General features: G+C 45.0%; 1 protein-coding gene and 1 long non-coding RNA gene across 3 annotated transcripts; one reads left to right on the top strand and one right to left on the bottom strand.

Annotated features, from left to right (window-relative positions):
- The first annotated feature begins 2453 nt into the window (after positions 1-2453).
- Positions 2454-13861, top strand: LOC127673862 (uncharacterized). Of its 2 annotated transcripts, none has more exons than XR_007975239.1 (3): positions 2454-2629; positions 12784-12815; positions 13847-13861. It is a non-coding gene; the product is annotated as an uncharacterized LOC127673862 (long non-coding RNA). The 2 variants fall into 2 exon arrangements; XR_007975238.1 differs by lacking the exon at positions 13847-13861 and adding an exon at positions 13341-13840.
- A 2739-nt stretch (positions 13862-16600) lies between these two features.
- LOC127673509 (retinoic acid early-inducible protein 1-beta-like) lies at positions 16601-23791 on the bottom strand. The gene is made up of 6 exons (XM_052169190.1): positions 23701-23791; positions 23223-23486; positions 22517-22681; positions 18590-18732; positions 17590-17688; positions 16601-16747 (listed from the first exon to the last, which is right to left on the bottom strand). Exons 1-6 carry the CDS (start codon positions 23789-23791, stop codon positions 16601-16603), a joined length of 909 nt encoding a protein of 302 aa, XP_052025150.1.
- Positions 23792-26548: the final 2757 nt, after the last annotated feature.

Genomic DNA, 26548 nt, shown 5'->3' with positions numbered 1-26548 from the left:
GGCTGCTCAGGCCCTGGGTCCAGGTAAAAGCCTGGGAGGCCAAGGTCTGAGCAAAGTTCCCCTCGGGCTATGACTGTTAATTGGGTCTGTCAGGTGGCCAGGATGGTGGGCATGTGTGCTCGCACTCCCTGAAAGTGCCAGGAGAGTCTGCTGGGCTAACAACCTTCTGGGCGGGTTGACACACAGATGGCCCACAAAGCCGCCCAGTTCTTGGGGTCAGTCCAGGGCCTGTTGGGGCCTAGACCCCCACTTTGTTAGCCTCAGGCGATGCCTGTTACCGGCTTTGCCTGCTAGACCTCTCTGGCGTCCTGTAGGCAAAATGGCGGAGCGCGCGTGCCCGCCGGCACAGGCAAAAACACCTCCTGGCTGGGTTGCCACCCCGATGGCCCCCGAACAGCCCAGAGCCTGAGTGCAGGCCAACGCCCGTTGGGCTTAGATCCCCACGATGTTGGCCTCGGGTTATGTTTGTGTACTTCAGTCTGTCCGATCTCTCTGGAGTCCGAAACCAAGATGGAGGCGAGTCTCTCCTGACTGGCAGGAGGCAGAGTTCTGATGTGGCTTCTGTGCGGTGAAAGGCACCGTAAATCCGCGGGTGCTTGCAGCCCGGCTGGCCAGCAAAGGTCAATGGTCGTGGGCACAGAGCCTAACTGGACCCTGTGTCGTCTTGGTTCCACTGCTGATGGCCCGTCAGCTGGACCAGCCACTGCTGCACTGCCACCACTGCCACCACTGCTGACGCTGACGCCCTCTCTGGTTTTCTTTTCTATTGTAACTATGCTTCCTACTTTTGCAGATCTTGTCTTATCTTTTTATTTTTATCTTCTCTTTTCCAGAGGTTACTAGGTTCTGCATATCTTTTTAGAGTGTGCATTAAGATGGTTGACTAGGAACCGTACTTATTTGAATGTAAACATTTTTGTTTCACATTTCTTTTCATCATCCTTTCCCCCTGTATATGGCAGACTCATTTCCAGGGTTGGGTCTTTTGCACCCATTTCAGTTTTTCTATGTTTATGAACTTCTCCCAGCCATGGAGCGGGGAGGCCTGATGTTCCCACAGCAATGGCACAGTTGCATATTCATGTTGACCTTTGCATTATGCATTCTGAAACTTTATGATTTCTATTTACATGTCGGGTGACACTTGTAAAAGGGAATTAGTAGAACCTGCCCTCAGAGGGGGAGCTTACCATCCTTTGAGGTTTGGGTCACCTGACTTCCTGACTTGTGCCCTTGCTGGCTTCACAGTTCCAACAAAAGTAGGATTCTGTGGCTGAAGAGACTCTTACTCATTGTCCAAAAGGATGGACGTTTTCTTGCCGCTATTCCTATGCCTAGCAGGAGTCTGATGCCTCCTGAAACTTGTGTCTCCCTGACTGGTCCCAGGTAGTAGACCAGGCTAGCCTTAAATTCTTAGAGACAGGCATGCCTCAGCCTAAGGGTCAGGTTAAGTATACTCCACATCCAGTAGTATTTGCTTTTCAGAGTTGTCTTCCACTACATTTTTTTAGAACCCGTTTCTCTTGTTAGTTCTCTTAATAGCAATAGTTCCATATTTGGCACCTGAAGCCCTTCAAAGTCCTTCCCAAGCAAGGCAAATTCATTTACGAAGTAATCACAATAAAGAGACTTTTAGATTAAGTCTGGAGTAGGAGGCTGTCCTCCTTAAAAACTAATCTTTTTGTGCAACATACCTCATCTCGTAGTGAGGCGTTACCTTCTGCAGTTTGGAGTAGGGGGTCTCAATCTATTGGCCGTGACCCATTTGGAGTGGTTTGCATATCAGATATTAAATTCTATCTCCTAACAGTAGAAAAATAACAGTTATGAAGTAGCAATGAAATAATTTTATGCTTAAGGGTCACCACAACATGAAGATCTGTATTAAAGGGTCACAGCATTAGGAAGGCTGAGAACCACTGCTCTAGAGCAGAGAGGGCTGGGTAGTGTGTTCACAGCCTCAAGAAACAGGACATGATTTGGACTCACAGATTTGAATGTCTGAAGCTCCCAGGTTGCTCTGGAGAACCCCACATGACTTCTGAGTGTTATGAGAGATGATCAAAATTGATAATTTATAAACACAGCCCTGCCCTTTTCATTGGTTTCAGACAGAAGTGTTAAACTCTGAAGAGGCTTTTCTGGGGAGCCCCTTCCTAAGAAAAATGGAGGAAACATCTTAAAGTATTAGGAAAACTTTGCCTGCTGCTACTTTGAGTCCTGATGTAAGATCTCAGCATATTAGACAAGGACGGGGCTGGAAATCAGCTAGCCTGGGTTCTCTGCAGAGTTGCCTCTTTAGCCTTGCTTTAAGCATTGCTTCTCTGTGAGGCAAAGCCCTCTGCCTTCATGGAAATGTCATTTGTAGCTTTTGCCTGCCTCTCTGACTGCAGCACTCTCTTCAGAGGATGGGGGAGGGACCTCACACTCAGGAAATGAGTAGACTTCCTGTGTCTAAGAAAGCGGCACTCAGAAGCTTCCTACCAGTCTATAGACTGAGAAGGCTCTGGACAAACCAACTTCAGAAAAAATTCCAAACCTGTTTCTGCAGTGTCGGCTGTGCTGTTTCCAGGGTCACGTGTTAAGGTGGGATCTGCACCTATTGGAAAGTCATCTGAGATCCTATCCTGTAAGTAACCTCTCACCCCACTCCTGTGAGCAAACCCCCCCCAAAAAAAAACCTCAGTAGATCACCAAGTTAGACATTCGTGCAGTTGGTATTTTGTGCTGGCAAGTTCTATTTCTGGGGTGTGTGTGTGTGTGTGTGTGTGTGTGTGTGTGTGTACATGCTCACATGCATGTTGTCTGGTAAAAACTCTGATACAACCCCATTTTTCATAAGACACAATTGGTTTGTGTGATCAAACATCTTAGTTTTTCCCTCAGCAGACAGAGTAGAAGAGTATCAGAGGCATTGTCTGCACAGCTCTTGACATCTGGTGTATGGATGCTGGTTTTTTTTTTAAATGATGCTCTGTAAATGTAGGAGAAATGGGCATTGGAAAACAAACCAGGGAACTGGCCAGCAGTCTGTCTGAAGAAGAGGTGCAGAGCACAGGAGGGAATCAGAAGAGGTGGTCTGAGGTCCTCCTTTGAGAATAGCACTCAGAGACTCAATATTTGAAAGCCAAACCATCAGGAAATGGCAGTGCTTAGAAGATGAGGAAGTACATTCTTCTTGGAATAGGTGTGGCCTAGTTGAGGAAGTGTATCGCTGAGGGTGGGCTTTGAAACTTCAAGAGCCAAGTTAGGTCAGGGTCTCTCTCTTCCTGTGCCTGTGAATTCTGATGTAGAACTCTCAGCTGCTTCTCCAGCTCTGTGTCTGCTGCATGCTGCCACACTCCCTGCTATATCGACAATGGATGAAACCTCTTAAATTGTGAGCTAGGCCCAATGAAATCCTTTGCCTTATAAGTTTGCCATGGTTATATAGTCTTACTGTGATAGCTTACAAATCTGTTGTTCTTGGGGGATAACTCCCCCTTTTGTGTCTCAGGGTGCTCAGCTAGGACTTTGCCAATCCTTCCCTTTTCTTACACTTAGCTCTTAATCAGGTCTTTAGGAATCTGGTTTCACCAGAAAATCTTGATTAAGAAGAGGCCCCGTAGTCTCTAGTGAGGACCGTGAATGTAATAAACCTGGATGCATGGTCCAAGGCTGCCCTGGGCCTGGCTCCCCATCAGCACTTGCATTACTTCACCAGCTTGACCCCTGCAGTAGAGATAGCTTGCTTCTAGGCTCTGGTTAGCTCTGCTCCACTGATGCTGATACTCTGGGTGATCATCCCACAGCACTGCCATCTCCAGAATTCTGGAGTCCTCAGCTCCAACCGCAGGTTCACTAGCAGCCTGTCCAGGGCTCTCTTCGTGGATTCCAACACTGCCACACAGTGCCGAGCCTCAGCTGCTCTCCATGGCCCCCTCATATCCTCAAAACCAGCACCACCAGGCTCTTACACCTCCTAGTTTGACTGTCAGCACAAGGTCCAACCTTGGCCATGTCTGGAACACAGCTTCTGTCTACTGACTCTCAGGAAAACCTTTCCAGATGATCTCAGCTCACTGGGGCTCCCTTCTTCCTGCTAATTTCTCAGCTCAAGCTGAACAGCATCAAGTATTGCAGCAGAGCAAAGGTTTCACTTAAGTATTTCTGGAATCTTGTTAATTACAACTGACACTCTGATGCTTCAGCTCCAGCTATCCAGAATCATTGATTCTTACTTCAGACGGCTTGATAGCATCCGCTTCCCTAAGTCACAAGCCAGGCCTCCGTTGTCAGTACTGCTCTCCACATCCTGTCATCCAAAGTCCTTAAGAATGGACCAGTTACTTCTCAACACCCAGTGGCTTTTCTAGCCCAGAGGTTCAAAGTCCTTCTACAAACCTCCCCAAAGCACATGTCCAGGTCTGCTGTATCAATTCCACATGCTATCTTGGTACCAACTTATCTTAGCTAGGGTTACTCTTGTGTGATAAAACGTCATGACCCAAGGCACTTGGGAAGGAAAGGGTTTATGTGGCTTACACTTTCAAATCACTGTTTGTCCTTTGAAAGAAGTCAAGACAGGACTCAAACAGGGCAGGAACTTGGAGGCAGGAGCTGATGCAGAGACCATAGTTTGGAGCTGGTTACTAGATTTCTCCTCATGGCTTGCTTAGCCTGCTCTCTTATAGAAAAGGACCACCATAATGGACTCTGCCTGCCCCCATTAATCAGTAGTTTAAAAAATGCTCTAGTCTTCCAGTCTGAAAGTAATTAGCTCTCTACCCCAGCAGAGAAGTCTCAAAGTCATCGCCAAGCAGGAACCTGACATATCATGACCCCTGACTAACCAAAGGTGATTTAGAGCTTCAGGCCAATAGGCCACTTCTCAGACAGACCCTGTTCTAGGGTCAAAATCCATGACTGTATGTAACATGGAGCATAGGAAGACAGAGAGAGTTAATGGGCAGTTCTATTATCTGTATGAAAATACTTTTGCAGTTGTTCTGGGCATGAATAGAGGGTAAGTGTCTCTGCCTGTGTCATGGCGGGAGTACGTGCAAGTGAGGTGCTCAGAAGTTAGTTTCAGTTCTCATGGTCTGAGAAGAAGATAGTTTATTGAACTGGAAGTCAGACTCTCAACAGGTCAGTATTGGTTGCTGTAAAGATGCTCAGTGGGTAAAGACATTTGCTCTGCCGACATGAGGAGCACAGTTCCCAACACTAGTACCCAGTGGGACGCCTATTACAAATCCCCTGCAGAACAACCCTACCAAGGACCAGAGGAAAACTAAGCCTACTCCTTACCTCCATGGGTACAAAATTTCCCCTTCACATATATACAAATGTAAATAATAAACAATATGAAGATGAGTCCCACAAGGACAAAGACTTTCTCTTACTGAAAGTGGCTGGTAGGTGGGAGCGGGGTGGGTGATGTAAGCTGGGTGATATCTGGGGCCCTTGATGTTGATCCTTTAAAAAAATTTAGAAATTTTCAGATAAAGTTAAAAATACACCTCCATCAACACCTTCTTTCTCCAGGCAGCCAGAGGGACTTCTGTATAATAAATATTTTACAAAGTCTTGAGCAGAGAGAGGATTGGTAGTTGTATATTTGAAGTCATTGCAGAAATTATTTCATTACAAAGAAAAGTTAATGTGCATCAAACAATTTGATTTATATCCTGTGGATAGAATTTTCGGGATGTTGGGAAAATCGGTGATGTTCAAATTGGTGATGGTGCCAGAGAAAGATAATGAAGACCTTCAAAGTGATGGTGGAGTTGGTAGAAGGGCAGCTATACCTGAGGATAAGAAGGCTGGAAGTTTACAGTGATGCACACAGACTTGGGGCTCAGTAGCAGGCCATGTGAAGCCTGAACTACTGGTTAATAGGGAATGAGAAACACTGTGGTGTGATGTAGAATGAGAAATCCTCACGGTCATCACTGACTCTCCAAAGAGGAACACTACCAAGAAATCACTCACTCAGTCTATCAAATTAGATTAAGTGCTTTCTAATAATATAGGTAACATCTACTTGGCTTTTCCTTGTGCTACTTGAAGAATTCGTACAGCCACTGACTGTATTCTGCTATGGAGATGTTCATATCTTTTCTTAGGCCTGAATCATTCTTCCACTCATTCATGATATCCCCTGGTACAAGATTAATCAGTGTTCAGGTCATAGTCCTTGTGTTCAAGATGAAGGAATAGTTTCCACTGATGTTGAATAGCCAGGAAGCAACAATGATTTGTCCTTGGCTGTGCTGAGAAACGGTGGTGGCCTGTAAAGGGGGTAACCTGTAAGTCACAGACAAAACCACCATCCTTCACTTCTGATCCATCCATCACCTCCTCAAAGGTAAAGTCTTCCCCACAAGCTTATGTGTCCATATTGTTGCCACACAACTTGCTTTTGTCACCCATTGTGTACCCTGTGCATGCAAGGCTCAGCTCCTTCACACAGTACATTCACCATCGCATTCCCACGTGCACTCTGCCCTTCCACCCCTTGCCATTGTCTCTTCCTCCGTACTCTATCCCACACTTACCACTGCTCCTGGAGGTGTCCACTTTGATGTTAGCCAACTTCTTTCTGAACTCCTGCACCAAGTGTTCCAACCGTTGGGTCAAACACGTCTATACTCAAGTGGCACTTGCCATCTTCCCCAGATTGCCCAAAGGTGTGGACTTGTCTTCTTTATCAAACCTAAGGAAAGTCATTCCATCCGCTGAGCACTGCCCTTCACACCAGGGATATCCAGGGTGGTATGTGCCTTCACAATGAAGATGCAAGTAAGAGAGTGTGCATCTGTTTCTGAGAGAAACATGCAGGTGAGTTCCAAGGTGGGAGCAGACCATGTTCCTGTCACTCCAAGAATCCTTCTGAAGTGCAAAAGGACAGGAAGACAAATCACTATTCAAGATGTCCACCAACTCTATATCCTTAATTCTGTGTCAATTTGACTGTCTTATGTTGGTGGGACCTCACAGATGCCAACCACGTCAGCAGGATGATTTATCACACAACTTTTAGTCACCTTTACCAAGTGTTGACGTAATAAAATCTATCAAGAAGAAGAGGGGATTTAAAACCAGTCTGGGTTACAGAATGTTATCCTGTTATCCTTCCACTCAGTCAGTCATAGCAATTGAAAAGAATTTAAAAGGCAGCATGTATGGGTGTGTGTGTTTGTGTGTGTGTGTGTGTGTGTCCTGATGGATGATAGGAAGGGAAGTTAAGGGCTGAGTCAGCAGAGAAAGCTGGAGAGGTTGTGGATCTGCAGGTTGGCGAGAATTACATACCTGTAGAGTGGACTAGGAAGCAAGCCTGCTGTAATGCCCTGCTTTTCTCGAGATCCTGCATATTCCACAGAAGTGTTTTTTTTTCTTTATGTTTTCTCTCAGTGGTCAGGGAGGGGAAAAGGTAGGCTGCTTGCTGTCTGTTGCCCAGAGACATGAAAGAAACAGACCTGTGGCGTGGGAGAAAGGTCTCTAAGTGGGGCCATTATGGCCAAGCAGGAATCAGGCTCCTCCTCGCAGGCCCCTGTGTCCAGGCTCAGGAGTCCGATCACCTCTATGCACCACCAGGCATCCACACAGGCAGCGCAGTAGAGCAACCGAGTGCAGCACAGAACCTGGGTGCAGTGATTGAGCTTGGGGCCTCGCTCCCAGGCCATGGCTATTTTCCTCAGCCTGCACTGATACCTGAGCTGACTTGAGCTGCCAAGAAAAAGCAAGGCTCAAATAGCTCTGGCTCAAAGAGAAACTTGCCCTCCATTCAGACTATCTATCTGGCTTGTCCCACAACAAACCCCGCCTCCACACTCCCCTCTTCTGCCTAGACAGTCCTCACTTCCACCCCAGCCAGTGTCTCCTGCCATCCCTGTTTGGAGTCTCAGTTTGTCTTTCTAAATCTATCCAAGGCCACTGCACTCCACTTGTCTCTGGTCCCCCATTCAGGGAGACCTTTGTCTTCTTTCTTCCCACACTGCCAGGGTCAATTCTCTGCACCCAACCCCGGTGCTAGGGCAGCACAAATGCATAAGGGATCCTGAAAGGCAGAGAAGAGGATGTCTGCTGTGCAAGCCCCTTGCTCCACCTCCCAGCAGCAGAGAGGAGAGAAGGCTGGTTGTGTGGATTCCTCCTACTTTCCTTTTCTGCATCCTGTCTCCCAGCTTCAGATGAAACACAGATTAAAGGCGGTGAAATGATGCACCTAGTGTTTGTTGCCTCTGCGTCATTCTGGTACCCTTGCCTCTCCAGCTGCAAGCAACTCTAGACAAAGTAAAGTTTCAGTTCTTTGTTTTTCAGATGTTCCCACAATCCAAGGGAAACACCATGTAAATACAATCATCTCCTGTGCCCTTTGAGTTTGCTGCTAGAGTTCTCCTGTGTTTGAGTAATTTCTTGTGTGCCATTCAGTTTTCAGGTCCAGCTGTTAGTTGTGACTATGATAGGTTTGTCTTTCCTGCTTTGATACAATTTTGTGCTATGTATATATGTGTATATACTATATATATATAAATATATAGGACTACATATATATATATATATATATACACACACACATATTCACATGATAAAGTCTCCCAAAGAGGGTTAATAAAATAGATTATATGAAAACAGGAGACCGCCTGAGTTTTGTTCTGCTTTCAATTCATAAGACATTAACAAATGTCACAAAATTGTTATAAGTTGGACCTTATACAATCTCCACCTAACACGAATCTCATACACACGTTGTCACCAGATGATTTAAGTTACATGTTAAATGCAGGTGTCCACCTAGAACAGACAACCCGCTACACTTGGAGATCCTACCTGTGGGTGCTGGCAACTATTTGAATCCTGGTCCTCTGCAAGAGCAGTGAGTATCCTTAAATGCGGAGCCATCTCTCCAACCCCTATATTATCAGGTGAAATGAATTCATTAACTAAATTGTTCATCAGGATGGCTTAGTCTAACTGTGTAGAGAAGAACTAAGTTTATATCCTAAGTCTTTTGAGTTTTCTATTAGAATGCTTGTAGACTTGTATGTGATTAATTTTGCTGTGTGATTTTTTTTAATTTCAAGTTCGTTGTTGATATTTTCTTATCATCTTTGTTAAACTTCAAATTACTGTTTTTCCCCACACATTTCTCAAATCTAGGACTGCATAATATTAATTATATACCCTCCTTACTAATATACACACACACACTTGGTAACATTATCCAGCTCCCTTCATAGTTGTGTACTCTTAAAATACATTGAAGTGCTCCCTAGAGTATCAGAATTTTTCTTTGTATGGAAAATCGACCCTGGAATTATGATTATGATACAAGAAGAAGTCATCAAAAACCAGGGCGAGAGACAAACCTATTATGGCACATGTCCTTTTAAGAGAGAAAAAACAGCACACACCTATCTTAAAACAACCAATGTATGAGTCTGAGTGCGGTGGCTATAAACTGAGGCAGCTGAAGATTACGTGCTACCACTAGAACAGAGGCAGGGGCAAGCAAGGATTTCTCCAAAGCCTTAAGAGTGCACCTTTCCTCATCTCTGTTGATTAATTTTGGTTGGAAGTCTAATTTGTTAGAATAGCTTCATCAGCTTGCTCCTTAGATCCATTTTCTGAGAATATCTTTGTCCAAAATATTCTCTGAGGTAATGTCTATCTTTAATGCTGAGGTACACAGCTGAAGAATGTTTTCACATCCATTCTGCTAGCCTGTGTCTTTTTATTGGGGAATTTAGTCAGTTGATATTTGGAGATAGTAATGACCAATGATTGCTAATTCCTGTTATTTGATTGTCGGTGGTGGTAGTGTGTGTGTGTGTGTGTGTGTGTGTGTGTGTGTGTATGTGTGTGGTCTGTGTTTCCTATCTTTTGGTTTCCTAGTGCGAGATTATTTATTTCCTGCTTCTTCATGGGTATAGCGATCCTCGGAGGTTGGAGGGTTTATTTGTATCTCTGTACCTCTGCTTTCTGGTTAAATATTATTTAAAGTTGACTTAGTCATGGGATAGCTTGGGTTCTTCATCTATGGTGACTGAAAGTTTTGGTGGGTATAGTAGTCTGTGCTTGTACCTATGGCCTCTTAGAGTTTGCAGCAGTGAAATGACACACCCAGGGTTTGTGGTATCTGAGTCACCTCAGGGCCCTCCCCTTACACAGTGGCTTGGAAACTTGCTACTAAGAACTCAGAAAAAACAACCTAAATGCCGCCCCACCCATATTTAGGTTAACTTCTGGTGTGTGGTTTGATTATTCACTTTGTTTGGGATTTTTCTCCAGTGATACAGCTAACTATTAAACACAGCCAACACTATGTCCTCTGAGTCTCCTGCTGGAGTTCTTGTAAGAGTTTTCTGGAAATTTCTGGTGGGCCAATTGTTCTTCAGGTGCAGTCGACTATGAATTGATATGTTTTCTTTCTCTTTTGGACACCGTTTTGTGCTATACATGTTTACATGATAAAATCTCCCAAAGAGAGCAAATTTCTGTTGACTATATGACGACAAGAGACTATATGAGTTTTCTTCTACTTTCAATTCATAAGACATGAACAAATGCCACAAATTGGCTATTATCAATTGGATCTTATACAACCTCTACCTAACACAAAACTACCACAGTGTTACCAGGTGATTCACCTGTGTCTTAAAGGCAGAGAGGATCCTCTGCGGCTGTCATTCCATGTGGTTGTGTGCCACCTGTGGGTGCTGGGAATTAACTGAATCCTAGTCCTCCGCAAGAGTAGCCAGATTCTTCAGCTGCTGTTGGCCAGACACCACAGACTCTTAGTTAGCACTAATGGCTTGGTTAGGTCTTTGCTTCCCTCTGAAACTTGACAAGTCAGACCTCTATCATCTGCACTGCACTCAATCGTCTCCTCCAAGCTATTGCAGAGAAACTCACTGGGCTCTCAGCACTCAGTGACCTTTCTAGGCCATGTTTCAAGGCCTAGATTGTATTCTCTATTTTTCCAGAATACATTGACCTTGGAATACAAGTCCTTCCCACAGTACAGCATGAGGTCTGTAGCAGCAGTACCCTGTAATCTTGTACCAATTCCTCTCCTAGGTACGGTTACTATTGCTATGATGAAACACCATGAACAAAATCAATTTGTGAAAAAAAAGGTTTATTTGTCTTAGAGTTGTACATCTTAGTCTATCACTGAAGGAAGTCAGGACAGGACCCTTAGCAGAAACTTAATCAGAGGCCATGAGGGGTACCGCTTAATGCTTGCTCAGTCTGCCTTCTTATTGAACCAAGAACCACCATCCCAAAGGTGGCCCCGCCCACAATGGTAAGGCCCCTCCCATATCAATCATTAAGGTAGTAAATGCCTGTGGAATTGCCTACAGTCCAGTGTCATGGAAGCCCCATCCCTTCTGATAACTCCAGCATGTGTGAAGTTGACATCCAAGGAGCCAGCACACCCTCAGAGCTATCTTGCTGTCTGGGGTGTCCTGCATCCACTCCTGCAAGGCTCGGGCCATTGGGGAAGGCAGAATGCAGGAGTCTTGACTGTGCTTACCCCATGCTGGTGCCAGTTGCGCTCAGGACCCTGCTCCAGCGGTGGGAGAGCACAGTCTGAGGTCTCGGGGACCACCAGGGCTGGTTTGTGGGTTCCCAGGCCTGCAAGGAGGCCAGGGCCCTCAGGTTCTCACACTGTTGGGCACCCGGGTGCCTCCGGGAGCCTCAGAAGGGTTGAGAATGGAGTCGGGGCCTGAGGTCTGGATCTAGCTGAAGGCTGAAGGGGAAAAGTGGGGAGGAGAGTTCCAGCTGGGCCCTATAGGGAAGAGAGAGTCCTTGGATTGTTCATTGGTGGATTGGCCTGACGGACACCTTGACTGGGAGTGCTGAGAGGCCTCCTGCATGGTTTTCAGGTATTTATTGTCCATGGCGATGAGTAAAACAGTACCCCACTCTTTCAGGGCAGGCCTGGGGTTAAATACCTTTTGCAGCCAGGCAGTGGTGGCGCACACCTTTAATCCCATCACTTGGGAGGCAGGGGCAGGCAGATTTCTGAGTTCGAGGCCAGCCTGGTCTACACAGTGAGTTCCAGGACAGCCAGCGCTACACAGAAAAACCCTGTCTCAGGAAAAAAAAAGTACCTTTTGCAGGGAGGAGTATCTGAGAAGGGGAGGTTATTGACTAAGCCTCCAGGCCTTTAGGTACCTCATTAAAATGGAGATCTGTCTTGAGGCTATGTGACCTGTGGTGACCTCCTCTACCTGTGGAGGGGCTTAGGGTGTTGACCTTACATGACTGATGGCCACAGGCCTATGGTGAGCTGTGGACCCGTGCCAGAAGTCTCCTATCCAGGATCCTGGCAAAGCATCTACCGTCCCTGAGGGTCACCAGGGTTTCCAGCCAAGCTCATCCAGAAACCAGGCTGCCCTTTCACAGCCCTGCATCTTGCAGTCTTTCAGGTTGCAAGTGTACAGAGTATCTCTCTGGTGTTGATCTGGTGGAACTATCTGTGCATTTCCTCTGCAGTGAGGCTGACTTCCAGGTTCACGATTTAGAATGTCCAGAAAGGAGGCACAGTTTGTGAGTAGCAGAGGAGAGTCTGGGTCTGACCCCCTAATGAACACTTTCAAGTTCAGTGTTCTGTCTCAGGTAGGACTAACTCTGTCTCTTGGCCATAGTGCCTTCTAATTAACTCTATGAAGTTTTCTCAAAAACTGGCTAGATCTAATGTTCAGTTCTGTCCAAAGAAAACTCGTATTTCCTTTTTAACTCATTTTTTTCTTTTGTACCCAATCTCACACTGTCTTGTTGATGGCATATCAGCTGTATCCTCAGTGACACCTCTCTGCTGTCAGGTAAGGATTCTGTGATCCTCTTAGCTAATCCTTCCTGGCTCTGTGACAGGATTCTCAGTTGTGAGAGAACTGCCCTTTGACCCCAGCAGATCCTACCACTAAACTCTGCTCAAACTCTGGCTCCTTTGCCACCAGCCCCCCTCTGACTGACATCTCTCCAGTCTCCCTCCCTCTGACCTCCATTGCTTCCCTCCCTCCCCTCAGCCTCAGCCTACAGGGCCCTCTCACTCACTCCTTCCCCTGCCTAGGTGTGGGATTTCCCTCACCCTTGCTGCAGAACATTGTACCGGAACTTAGGGAACAATCTGAAGCTGTCCTCTCTCCCTCAACACATTTCCTTATGATACAGAAGCCTTTTCTCTAACCTGAGTCTCCCTACGAGCCTTCACTTTTCATTCTTTTACCTCACTGGGCTCCTCTACAGGTTCTGCATGACCTCTGTACCTGAAACAAGTTTGTGTCCAGTAAGGGTGCACTTTGATGAAAACTAATTGTGGTGTATGTCCTTTGGATTTCCTATTACAGTGCTAAGTGTTGCTTCTACTGACCTTTCTGCTGGGATGGGAGGGTGTCCTCAGTCTCAGGAGTCCAGGAACCACACAGCTCTGAGGAGAGAAGGTGCCACAGTGGATAGGTATCCAGAGACATGCGAGCCCAGGAATCACACAGCTCTGAGGTGGGACAGTGTCCTAATGGAAGGGCAGTGTCCTGAGACTTGGGATCTTAGGAACCACACAGCTCCCAAATGAAGCCTCCTCAGCAGAGGCATTGCAGCTTCCAGGGGAAGGCATCCGCCACTGAGCTGAAGAGCTCAGGTGAAATGGAAACTTAATGGTTCTTTGGAAAATCAGTTATGTTGGATGGTGTTTTGCTGGGGCGAACACGTGAACAGTGTCCTGAAGTGGACTCGGGTGAAAGACTAAGGCATATTCATAAAGCAACATTTCACTAAAGCTATAGCAAACACATGAATGGTCACATGACAAAAGATTCCTTACGACCAACACACACGTCTGCCTTCCATTGCATAGTCGAGCTCCATTTGGTCGGCACTCTGTGGACTCAGGTTGGTGCACTCTGAGGACTCAGGCTGATTAGATGCATGCACTATGACAAGACCCGTGCTGAGACAAGACCCTTGCTGGAGCAAGACACATAGACGACAAGTGATGAAGTGACGGAGACAGAGCTTGGCTTGCTAGTACAGCCAGCTGTGCAACCCTGTGGGTCTCAACTCTTCACTGATCTTCCCTTCCCCGAGAGAGGCACTGTCAAGAACTTTTTCCCTGGTGCCTCTACAGGTCCCTCCTGTGACTTGAGCCAAGGCTGGGACCTGGCTGTCTCTGCTAGATTGTGTCACCGCTGCTGATTCCTGTTTGCTATCCCAGCTCTATCAAACTGGACTGCTGGTGTATCTGTAAATTGTGTGTGAGTGTATCGAGCTGCAGCTGCTAACCTGTGAACTGAACTGCTGATCTCCACACAACACAAATGAGAGCTGCACTAGGGAACCTTCCTAAACAGGTCTACTTTCCTGTATCCTTTCTCTTCCACTACCTCTAGTAGGTGGTATGCTACAAGAGAGGTTAAAATGTTTAAGAACTATGTTTAAAAATAAAGTTTAAAAGACAATAAAGTTACAGTCAGGAGCCTCAGCCCGCTCCTTCTATTCACCTCTTGCCTTCTTCTCTTCATTGCTTCTTGCCCCCTTCTCATGATAGAGTCACACCAGGCAGCAACTTTCAAAAAGAGATTTATTAGCAGGGTCGAGGGTATGGAGGAACAATCCAAGAGTGTTGGCCTCTGCTCCTGGGAGGGAGTGGACAGCGGGGTAGGACCAAGGAAAGGGCATGTATACAGTTTCTTGGGGACAGAGCTTTCTAGTTTGGAGGTGTCCGGGGTGAATACTGGTGAGATTTTAAGTCCTGATCTTGGAGGAGGCTCAGGGATTGATGAGTTTTCCTACTCAGGAATTGTTTGTTGCCTTTTGTTCAGACTTTTGACCTAAAATGAGCATAATCTGGGTACAGTCCTGTTGACGGGCTAGAGATAATGTGTATGGCCCTTATAGAGGCCAGAGGGCCCTGGACAATTAGGGAGGTCAGAGGGAGGATCTGTCTGCTGGAGCACCTCAGAAGGGGCCTGAGCACTTTCTTACCTGAAAGGCTTACAAAGTATACAAAGTACTAAAAGTTTACAATGTACACAAAGCTTACAAAGGGAGTCCACTCCAGGGAAAGCCACTTGAGTGGCAAAATAGCCAACAACTTCCATGTCTTCCTTCAAAGGGTAAGAGACACCGGATTCTGAAGACAAATGTGAATGACCATGGTCAGGCTGACACAGTGACCCCAGATTTAGCTTACCCACACTCTTATGTGGTACTACTCTGTTTATGAACTTTTTGTAAGGAAGAAACAAGAAAAGTCATGAATCAATTATCTTTCGAATAAATCTGTAGAGACACCAGGGAGATGTATTATGTCAATTTTGACGAATCTCAACTGGAAGCCAGGTGGTATCTGATAAAAATTTTTAGCTTTGGGGTTGGTGGAATTTTGAGGGTCTCTTCATGCATCTTAAGAACATATCTAATAGTCACAAAAATGTTAGATCACAACAGGACATAGGCAAAAAACAGTTCCTAAGGGGACTAAAGACAGTCTAAGGAAATATGTCTGCGGACCTGTGTCATTCCAGCATCTCATATTACTGAGGATTGCTCAGTAAATTAGCTTTTGTGGGTGCATGGCTTTCTAGGAACTCAGGTTCACACAGGCAGGGTTTTTCTGTCATTTTGCATCCTGGCCCAGGTCTTTGCCTGTGTATTTGATTTTATATAACTGTTCTCCACCTATAGATAGGTGCGATGTGGTATCTTTACATGATAATGTCCCTCAAAGGATTTAGCAAATTGGCTGATAAGTAAGCAAGAGAATAGGTGAGCTTAACTCAAAAGTCTTTTAATTCATAAGCTACAAGCAAATATAACACACTTGATTGTTTTCAATTTGTGAGAAGGAAAGGAAAAATCAGCATTATACAACCACTATGCCACCAGGTCTTGAACCTATGTGTGAAAAAGCACAGTAAGCGATGACAAGGGAACACTTGATCATATTGTGAATCTAAGCCAGATTTGTAAATTGAGACAAAACATGGGGAGGTTTGCTGTGTTCAGGGTTTTAATCCTCTAGGAAACCTAAATTACAGCAGCAACTTAATAAAGAAAGGATGGAGTCCCCACCCCACCCCGACCCCCCCAAAAAATCCTAATGTCAGGAAGCATTTCTGATGAATAGAATAGAACTTGTTGATAGGAAAGATTTGTAGGATAAAGTAATTTCACCCTAATGGATTTCTAAAGGACTGTAAAGAAGCAAAAGGTTCTGTAGGTTTGTGGCTATTAATTGAAAACTGTATGGTTTAAAAAGTAAAACTTATTTAATTACATGTATGGTTTGTCAGGATTATTGCTTGTAATTACTTCTGAGTTTCTCCAGCATTCACTTCATAACAATGGAGTCTTGTCACAGTGAAGATGGATTTAGAATCTGTTTTGTCCATATTTATTCATTACAAGTGTCTAATCTTTTCATGTTGTGACACAAAGTGATCTCCTAACTCATGCTTGCAGACTATACAATCCAGTACTGAAAAATATATTTGCAAAACTGCCTCAAAATACTTTTTGGAAGTTTCTGTATTTGATTTGGCCACATTCACAGGTGTCTTACAGTGTGACTGTGAAGGTTATGCAACAGACTAAAACCACTATTTCTTCTTCAAGACTGGTGTGTCTGAATTTCTGAGTTTTCAATAGCTACAACTAAAGGCCTAAAGCAATGAGGATCAAGGGCTGGGCTGAAATCCAGGGTTTCCCCCTTCACCTCCAGGTTGGTTGTCTCAGCAGAGAGGACAGTGGCATAGCTCTAAAAGGACAGGACAGCTTCAGAGAGGATATGAAGACCCCAGCGATCCAGTTTTGGTTCATTTCACAGAGAAATAACCTTGTCCAGAATAGAATCAGTAAAGGAAAACTAAAGACAAGGATTCCCTGAAACCCTCCTACACCCCTGAAAGTAATTGCTAAGGAGATATAACTGCCAACAACACAAGGAAGCTGGTGCCATCTACATAGTCTTAAAAACCCACCCCAAAAATATAGGTACAGATAATATAAACTTAAAACCTACCAGCTGCAACCAGGATTCTTGTCAGGACCTGGTTCAACTTGGAGAACTGAGGCGCCTAACTCCCTCCACATTCTAATTAATTTCATCCGTGACCCTGACTGATTCCCAATTCTAAATCTACCAACCCTTCTGATGTCTATACAGCAGACTTTTCCTCCATATCCATCCCTCCCTAGATGCAGAGACCCTTGTGTGTCAGTAATGATTGAGACAGATGCTCAAGGCTGTCACTGAATACTAGGAGAAGTACAGCTCACACTCTGACTCCACAGTTGCAGGATATTCTCCAGTTATTACACCCAGGTCTTAAATTTCTACTAAATTTCTTCCATAAGATGCAAGGCCATGGGAGATATCTAAGCTCCTGTCAGGTCTTACTCATCCCTACAACTGCAGTCATGATAAGGCCAGTCACTGTGGGATCACCTGAGGGAAGAGCTCTTCACCTGCAAAGTTTTTATGGGTTCCTGGGAGTGTTGGGGAAATAGTTACTCATTCTTTCAGGGACAATTCATCATTCTTGCTCACAACCTATTTCTGGATTTAAATCCGCATTGACTCTGACTGCTCTCACTTACTCTTGCAGAATTACTTATATCCTCTAGATTAGAAGCCACTAAGATGGAGATAGCATTGTCATAGGGCTTTCTATCACTACCATCCACACCAACACCGATCTGTTGACACCAAGGAACACTTGACCTCTCAGTGATATTAAGTCTGACCTCCAACCTCATGCAACAACTCCCCTTCCCCTCTCCAAAATGAAGCCCAATCCCTTCCTAAGTTTTATGGTCTTATGACCCTATGAGAGCTCAGCATCCCCACACAGGGCTCTCAATATTCATTCTCAGCAACAGAGCCCTCCCAAGAGGAAAGCATCTGCATCATTTATCCACGACATGATCTGACCATCTGTCAGGGCAGCAATACAGACACAAAGAGTCCCTCCCATGAATAAAATCAAAATATTCTCCTTTAATAACCAGAGTCTAATGCTTAGAGTCTAAATCAGTTCCTCCTGATACCTCACACAATTAGAAGGCAAATCCTAACCAACCCTGGAACCAAAGGTCAATGGTTGAATGATGGTTGTTTGAAATTTATTGTCTAAGAAGACATGCCTTGTTACCTTCTTATCTATACAAACAGAAAAATGGCCCAAAAGACAAGGCCAGGAAATATCTCATAACTAGTATTTTAAAAACCCCATTTCCTCTCAGGAACATCACCTCTGGAGAAGTCACTAGCTGTGTTTTGCTACACAGTGTGTATCTTTTGTGTGTGTGTGTGTGCATACACATGTGGGTATATACATATACTCATACTATGGAGACTACCTTTGGGTGTCACTCCTCAGGACACCAAGTACACTGTGTTTTGAGTCAATCTATACTGAAACTCTCCAGCTCAATTACTTTGGCTGATGAAGAAGCCCCAGAGATGCACTTCTCTCTCTCTGCCCCCTGCGCTGCATTACAAGCTTGTGCCCCCACAGTGTGCATGGGTTCTGAGGAGGGAACTCAGGTCCTCAAGCTTGTGAGGGGCAAGCACTATGGCTGAGTTGGCTCCTTGTACCTTATTCCTCACTGAAATGTCCGTATCCTTTTCGGCCACTGAATGTAACATTTCTATGCCCAGGCCAGGCCCCTTTGTAGTTCCCAGAAAGTCAGAGCCATCAAGTCTAAGCCTGTTAGCATCATCTGTGGTCCTGTGGGTCCCTAGAGGCAACACTCAGGATTTACCTTTTCTTAGTCTGTTACTCATGTTTCTTACCAAGCTGCCAATCGTCTTAGTTTTCTTTCACACACAATAATTCATACTATACTATAATAATATAGCCATCATATATATAAACGATGTGTGATCTGAGGTTTGCTCACTGTTCCTGCTTTATGACGTAATTTTCCTAACCCACTCTCCCTGAGAGCCTGATGGAAGGCTCCCCTGTTCCTAACACCTTTGTCAGATCTCACCCTGAACAGTGCGAGGTTACACTGTGGTGTGAGGCAGGCATTGGGTCAGCACAGCAAGCTTAGATTCTGTTGACCAGAGATCCGGGGGTCCTGCACCTCACCTCTGCAGCTCACTCAGTCCTGAACCGAGGTGAGGGTTTGGTAGGGATGCTGAATTTTCTTTCTATCATTAGACGTTGTATTTGTTTGAACAAAAATGGTGTATTTCCAATTTCTTTGCCAATGGCCTGTTTATTCGCTGGATGGTTATAATACTGTGAGCGAAATCCTGAGTGAGTGAGCTATGCCAGAAAAAGAGGTGCTCACAAGTATGTCTTCATTTACCAGCTCCATCCAATTCACTGCTGTAATTGCCACGTTGTCCTGATCACCTCTGACAACTGGTCAACACCTTGCCCTGTTACTCCAGTCTTAAATACTATAGAAACTCTCAGATCACACATTGTACTCCACACAGTTATCCTATGTACTTAGATCACACAATGGCATTAAAGAGTGAACGAGTTGCCATTAGAGTTCACGGAGACCAGACTGGAGGTGGAGACAGAGGATCCTAGTCCCACAGACAGGCTCCATGCAGGTGGTTAGAGCAGCTGCTAAGGAAGGCAGTGGAGAGCTGCAGGGCTGCAGGGCTGCACCAGACCTCAGGACTGAGTGAACTGCAGAGGAGAGGTGCGGGACCCCAGGATCCAGCAGGTGAGATGCAGACCCACATTAGCATGGAGCAGCAGATGAACTGTCAGCCAGTGATTCAAGCAGGAGGCATTAGCAGTGTGGATGGAGCTGAAGCCTGAAGATTTTCAGGAGTTTTCTGCGAGCAGGCTCCTGGCCACACAAATAGCCAGATGGCAAGTTTGTAGGGGCCATAACCATGGCAGGGGACTTCACCTCTTTAGGGGTCCAGGTGGGGGTGAGATAAATCCTCAGACCTGCTTCTCTGAGATGATCTGAGATGCACATGTGTTCACTGCTTTCAACATACTTTGATAAATGAATAGGTGACATATTTTTACCTTTAGGATTAAGTTAATTACCAGACGTTGCATCATAGATGGTCCTGGGCCAGCACGTGTCTGTGGGAAGAGTGAAGTGTCATGTCACCCAGCCTCTGCTTTACATTCAGAAGGCAGTCAACTCCTCCTTGTGAGGTGAAGTCACCCATGACAAGCCCCTGTTTTGTACAGTGATGAATAATTCAGAGCTAGGCCCGCCTTAGTCTCCACAACACTACCACCCAAGGATAAGAAAGAAAAAGGCACAAACAGCCTAGTGCACTCTGATGCCCTGGGGTGTGAGGCTCTGACACCCATCAGTCTCATGGGTTCCCACCAGCCTGGTCTGAAGTCAACAGAGTAGATTTCAGAGATGCCACCAGAAATACGTTTCCTTCCTTCCCTGGAGATGCACAGGTGTCCAAGAATCACCCAACACAGCTTTTGATGAGGACTGCAGATCAGACTACAGAGGAAGAGGAGCAGCAGGGAGCACCTGTGATACAAAGAGGTGTGGATTACAGTGTGCTCCTCAGCACCCAGCTGCACACCCTACGCTACATCCTTTCTCAGACACTCCCCCACATCACAGACCATGGACCTCAGCTGCCCAATCCTTTCCTCTTTCGTTTTTCTTTCTAGAGTTTTTTTTTCCCATGACAAGCTCAGGTAAGATGTGGCTTCAGACGACTCTAGAGCTGTAAGTCTAACACAACAAAAGCTGTGAATTAAAAATGAAACCAAAAAACCAGGAAACGTGAAAATATCAGCAAAGACAAAAGGCCAGCAAAATATAACTGTGTTTCTGTCTTTGCTGGCCTTTTAGCTCTTGTTTTCTTTGTTTTGTTTTGTTTTGTTTTGTTTTGTTTTAAAAGACAACTTTTCTTTTTATCCTCCAACCTGTCCCTAAGATTTGAATGTAATCGACAACAGGCTTGGATTCCTCTGGTAATCCTCCTGCTACAGCTTTCCACATACTGGAATTGTAGGTCTGCAGAAGTAAAGTAAACAGGTGGATTTAAAACTTTCTAGGCAATAATAATTCTTAAAAATAATTATATTGACTTAAATATCTGATATATCACCTGACATTAGATGTATCAACCTGTGCTCATAGGGAAAACTTTAGAACATAGTAAACTTTGGCAATCTTTATCACAGATCTGTATTTTGACTCTAGACTCTGTAGGGCATAAGCTATCAATGACAACAGTGGGCTCCCAGGTCACTTTACCTGCATAGACACAGGTGACTCCAACTTCAGATACAGATATCATAGTTCCACATGCTCTGAATAGTGACTACGCAGAGTGACCAAGTTAAATGAATGAATTTTGTTGTTTTCTTTGATCTTTGGACAACATGAGACTATGTAGCCCAGGCTGACCTTGAACTTGATAATCCTTCTGCATCAGCCTCCTGAGTGCTGGGATTGGAGGACTATCCCACAATGCCAACTCCTTGAATAGTCTGCTCATTCTGATCATTTTGTCCTGAGGGCTGTCCTAAGCCAGTAGCTACTCATGAACAGATTTGACCTTAGGTATAAGAAGTTTTACACTGGATCATGCCATCAGCAAAATGCAAACAAGACTTTAATCACGGCCCTTTGGCTCCATGAAGGGATGATTGACAGGCCTGCTCTTAGTGCAGGGACCATGCGAGTTCTCAAAGCTGCTGAGAGGTCAAAAGGCACAGCAGTGAGGCCGTGGCTGAAATCAGCGTTCTCCAACATCCATGCTTCCCTATGCCGTGAGGTATTGCCTACATCTTGGATGGGGTGATATGGACGTTTGGTCCAGTAAATGCTTTGACCTGCATGCCTTGGACTCTTCCTCCTGGGACAACATTTTGGTGGTCTGGTTGGGAACCTCTCCTCTTGTCTCCTTTGGCCCATCGTTCCTCTGTGCCTAGTGGCAGTTGATGCAACAGGCCCTGAGCAGCTGAAGATTTCTGTCTGGGAAGGGTTTGAAGTGAGAGCCTGACAGTAGTTCTGAAAATGATTAGCCCTTGATCCCACCAGAGAAGTCTGAAAGTCACTTCTTAGCTTGTGCCTGACATGTCATGACCCCTGACTAACAAAGGTGATTAGAGCTCCAGGTCCCCAAACGTCCTCTGAGACAGACCCATATCTACGTTCGACAGCCATTATTGCATGTAGCACGGAGGGTAGTAAGAGAAAGTTAATGAGTAGTCCTAATTGGCTGTGTGAAAGAACCTTTGCAATTATTCTGGGGATGAATATAGGCTCAGTGTCCCTGCATGGGTCATGATAGGAGTATGTGCAAGAAAGGATCTCACAAGCTTGTTTCAGTCCATTCTCATGGTCTGAGCAGAAGATAGTTTATTGAACTAGAAGGCAGACTCTCAACAGATCCATTTTAGTGGCTAGAAAGATGCTCAGTGGGTAACTGGCACTTGCTATGCTAACATGGGGAGAGGAATTCCCATCCCTAGTACCCAGTGGGACACCTATTGCCAGTCCTCCACAGAACAACCCTACCAAGGACCAAAAGAAACCTCAGCCTGCTCCTTACCTCCTTGGGTACAACATTTCCTCTTGACATATCGGTAAATGCAGATAATAAAGAATATGATGAGTCCCACAGGGATAAATACTTCCTTATAAGGAGTGTGCCCGGTAGGTGGAAGCTGGGTGGGTGATGTAACCTGGGTGATATCAGGGGACCTTGTTGTTGACCCTTTAAAAAAAAAGATAGGAAAGTTTCAGGTAAATTTTAAAACACATCATCTCCCCCAGGCAGCCATGAGGCACTCACATGTAAGAACTATTTTACAAAGTCCTGAGTAGAGAGAGAAGTGGGAGTTGTATTTATGATGTCTTGACACAGCTTATTTCATTACAATAAAAAGTTAATGTCTATCAAGCCATCACCAAATTTGATAAATGTACTGTGGATATCACTTTCTGGATGTTGGGAAATTAGTGATTTTTAATTGTGTCAGAGTAAGATAACAAATCCTTTAGGAGTGATGGTGGAGCTGGTGGAAGGACAGCTCTACCTGAGGATGAGAAGGCTGGAAGTGTACAGTGATGCACACAGGCTTGGGGCTCATTAGCAGGCCATGTCGAGCCTGGACCACTGGGTTATAGGGAATGAGAGGGAAGGAGGAGTCCCTGTGATCATCACTGTCTTTCCAGACAGGAACACTACCCAGGTATGACTCACTCAGGCTACCAAATTAGATGAACTGCCTTCTGATAATCGAGGTAATACCTACCTGGCTTTTCCTTGTGCTGCTTGAAAAATTCATTGAGTTTCTGACTGCATTCTGCTATGGAGAAAGTCAGATGTTTCATTAAATCCTCATCACCTTTCCATTTATTCATGATATCCCCTGACACAGCATTAGTCGGTCTCCAGCTCATAGTCACTGTGTCCAAGGTGAAGAAGTACTTTCCACTAATATTGAATTGCCAGCAGGCACTAAGGATTTGTCCTTGGCTGTGCTGAGAAAGCACGGTGGCCTGTAAAGTGGGGTAACCTGCAAGTCACAGACAAAAACCATTATTCTTCACCTCCCATCTATCCATCACCTCCTCCAAGGTCAAGTCCTTCTCTACATATACCCTGTGCCTGCAAGGTTGGGCCAGTGCTCAGCTCCTTCATACAAATACACTCACCATCACATTCCCATATGCCCTCTCCCCTTCCTCTATTATCAGTGTCTCTGCCTCTGAACTCTATCCCACACTTACCAAGACTCTTCTCCACCTTGTTCCTTAACTCCTGGCACAAATTTTCCAGATGTTCTGTCAAACATGACCGCACTTCAGTGGCATTTCCCATCTTCCCCAGGCTACCTGAAGGTGTGGCCTTGTTTTTGTTATCAAACTTAAAGAAAGATGTTTCATCCACTGAGCACTCTGCTACACACCAGAGATGTTCGTCTGTCTTGATGATCAAGTTGCAACTAAGAGAGTGTGTATCTGTGAGAGAAATATGCAGGTAAGTTCCACAGTGTGAGCAGAAAGTCATAGCACTCCTGTTTCCGTAACGCCAAGTATTCTTCTGAAGGGCAAATGTCAGAGAAGCAGACTCTAGTTAAGAAGCCCCGCAGCTCTTCACCCTCTTTTCTATGTAATCATTGACTGTCTCAGGTTAGGAGGACCCCTCAGATGCATACCATGATACCCCGAGGACTTATTTCAAAAGTACTTTTAGTGACTTTCATCAAGTATTGTAGTATAAAATATATCAGACAGCATCCATGTTCCTGGGATGGAAATCTAGATGAACACACAAGGGAAAGGGAGGCATCATAGGACACATGGAGCATTCAACATGGACCTGGTGTTCAGGAAAAACCCTGGAGTAATGCTGCAGCCTGGCACAGAAAGGGAGCTGCCAGCTGTGAGCTTGGCACTCATCCCTGTTCCCACTGGGCTCCTTCACACAACACTGTTGGCATCAGATCTCAGGTTCTCTCACGTTAAACCACACACCTAATCCATTCTCAAGGAGAGACCTCTGCCTGTCTGTGATCTGCTTGAAGTCCCAGTCTCTCTCCCCTTCTTCAGGACCTGGTTTCCCAGCACACTTAATGCCCTAGGTTTTCCGAGACTTTCACTAACAGCTGAAGAGGACATGGTACCCTAGAGGTATCCTGTTAAGCAGACTGCACAAGGAAGCAGGCCAGATCCAGTGAACTTGTGCACATTTACTGCCACACCAATCCCAGTAGATTCTGTGTGACATGTTCCACAGACTGAGGCATTAAACTTCAAGGAGGAGGTCTCCTGGGAAAGGTTGTGGAACTCTCTAGCTAGAGGGTAATTCTGAGCCTTAGTTCTCACCTATAAGTGATTCTGTCACAATCAGGAAGACTGATGTTATCTGTGATTGATCCTCTAAATCTGTTACATGGGAAACATTATACCTGATTGATTTTGCATTTCCTTGTGCCAAATGGTTATGACAATTGTGCCTGCTTCACTGGATACATCATTTGAAATGGTAATACCAACTCCTCCTGTATAAGAACCCTTACTACAGAGCTCCTAAATACATTCAGATTCAAACCTCTGTGTTTGTTTCTGTTTGTCATCCACCAAACCTGTTCAGGTCCTGAGAACCAAAACCCTGATTTTCCCTTGGTCGTGATATGCACCCCCCCACCCCCGGGTCAGACCATGGCGTTCACTGTCCTGTGTTTGTGTGAGCACTGACATCCAAAATTAAATAATATTTTATAAGAGGAACATTTAACAAGTTTGAAATATGATGACACTAAAAAAGCACAAAAGGAGTGCTAAAAAAAAATAAAAACAACTTCTTTCCCTTTCCTTCCCCAAAATTCTGCTTTGAGGTAAACTGGCACAGGCTTGGTGGCTGCTTTCCTGGTCCCTTCAACCAGCTTCCTCCTCCCCCCCTCTCTGCCTCTGCCTCTTGTTTCCTTCCAATCTCTGTGGTTTCCCCTGCTCTTATTTCCCTATCCTAACATTCCTGAGGCTTGACCTTTCCCTGGAGAGGCTGGGATTCCTACTCACTAAGTAGATGTCACCAGAAGACTGGGTGAAGGTGAACCTGAGCTCTCTGGAGCCCAAGAACTAGCCTTGTGATTGTGAACTGAAGGCCACAACCTTGGATCAGGATGAAAAAACACAATTGTTACCTGTAAGAAAAATCCACTTAGAAGTTTGATTTTGGGAAACTGTGTTGCTTAATGAGAAACAGAGAATGGTGCAGGATATTTAACGAAGCCTGACTTCAAATTTGGGCCAATAAAAAATTAATCATGCAGGTCTGGACGGGGGGTCTTGATCTCTAAGATTAAGAATTGACAAATGGGACCTCATAAAATTACAAAGTTTCTGTAAGGCAAAAGACACTGTCAAAGGGACAAAACAGCAACCAACAAATTGGGAAAAGATCTTCACCAACCCTTCATCCGACAGAGGGCTAGTATCCAATATATACAAAGAACTCAAGAAGTTAGACCCCAGAGAACCAAACAACCCTATTAAAATGGGGTACAGAGCTAAACAAAGAATTTTCACCTGAAGAACTTCAGATTGCTGAGAAGCACCTTATCTAACCAATGGAGTACTATTCAGCCATTAGAAACAATGAATTCATGAAATTCTTAGGCAAATGGATGGAGCTAGAGAACATCATACTAAGTGAGGTAACCCAGACTCAAAAGGTGAATCATAGTATGCACTCACTAATAAGTGTATATTAACCTAGAAAACTGGAATACCCAAAACATAATCCACACATCAAATGAGGTACAAGAAGAAAGGAGGAGTGGCCCCTTGTTCTGGAAAGACTCAGTGAAGCAGTATTCAGCAAAACCAGAACGGGGAAGTGGGAAGGGGTGGGTGGGAGGACAGGGGGAGAAAAGGGGGATTACGGGACTTTCGAGGAGTGGGGGGCTAGAAAAGGGGAAATCATTTGAAATGTAAATAAAACAATATATTGAATTAAAAAAAAGAAATGTTCAGCACCATTAGGGAAATGCAAATCAAAACAACCCTGAGATTTCACCACACACCAGTCAGAATGGCTAAGATTAAAAATTCAGGAGAGAGCAGGAGTTGGCAA

Source organism: Apodemus sylvaticus, chromosome 23 (genome assembly GCF_947179515.1).
Source record: "Apodemus sylvaticus chromosome 23, mApoSyl1.1, whole genome shotgun sequence".
NCBI classification, from domain to species: domain Eukaryota; kingdom Metazoa; phylum Chordata; class Mammalia; order Rodentia; family Muridae; genus Apodemus; species Apodemus sylvaticus.
Note: the sequence above shows the minus strand (reverse complement) of the source record. Positions and strands in the feature narration are given on the sequence as shown.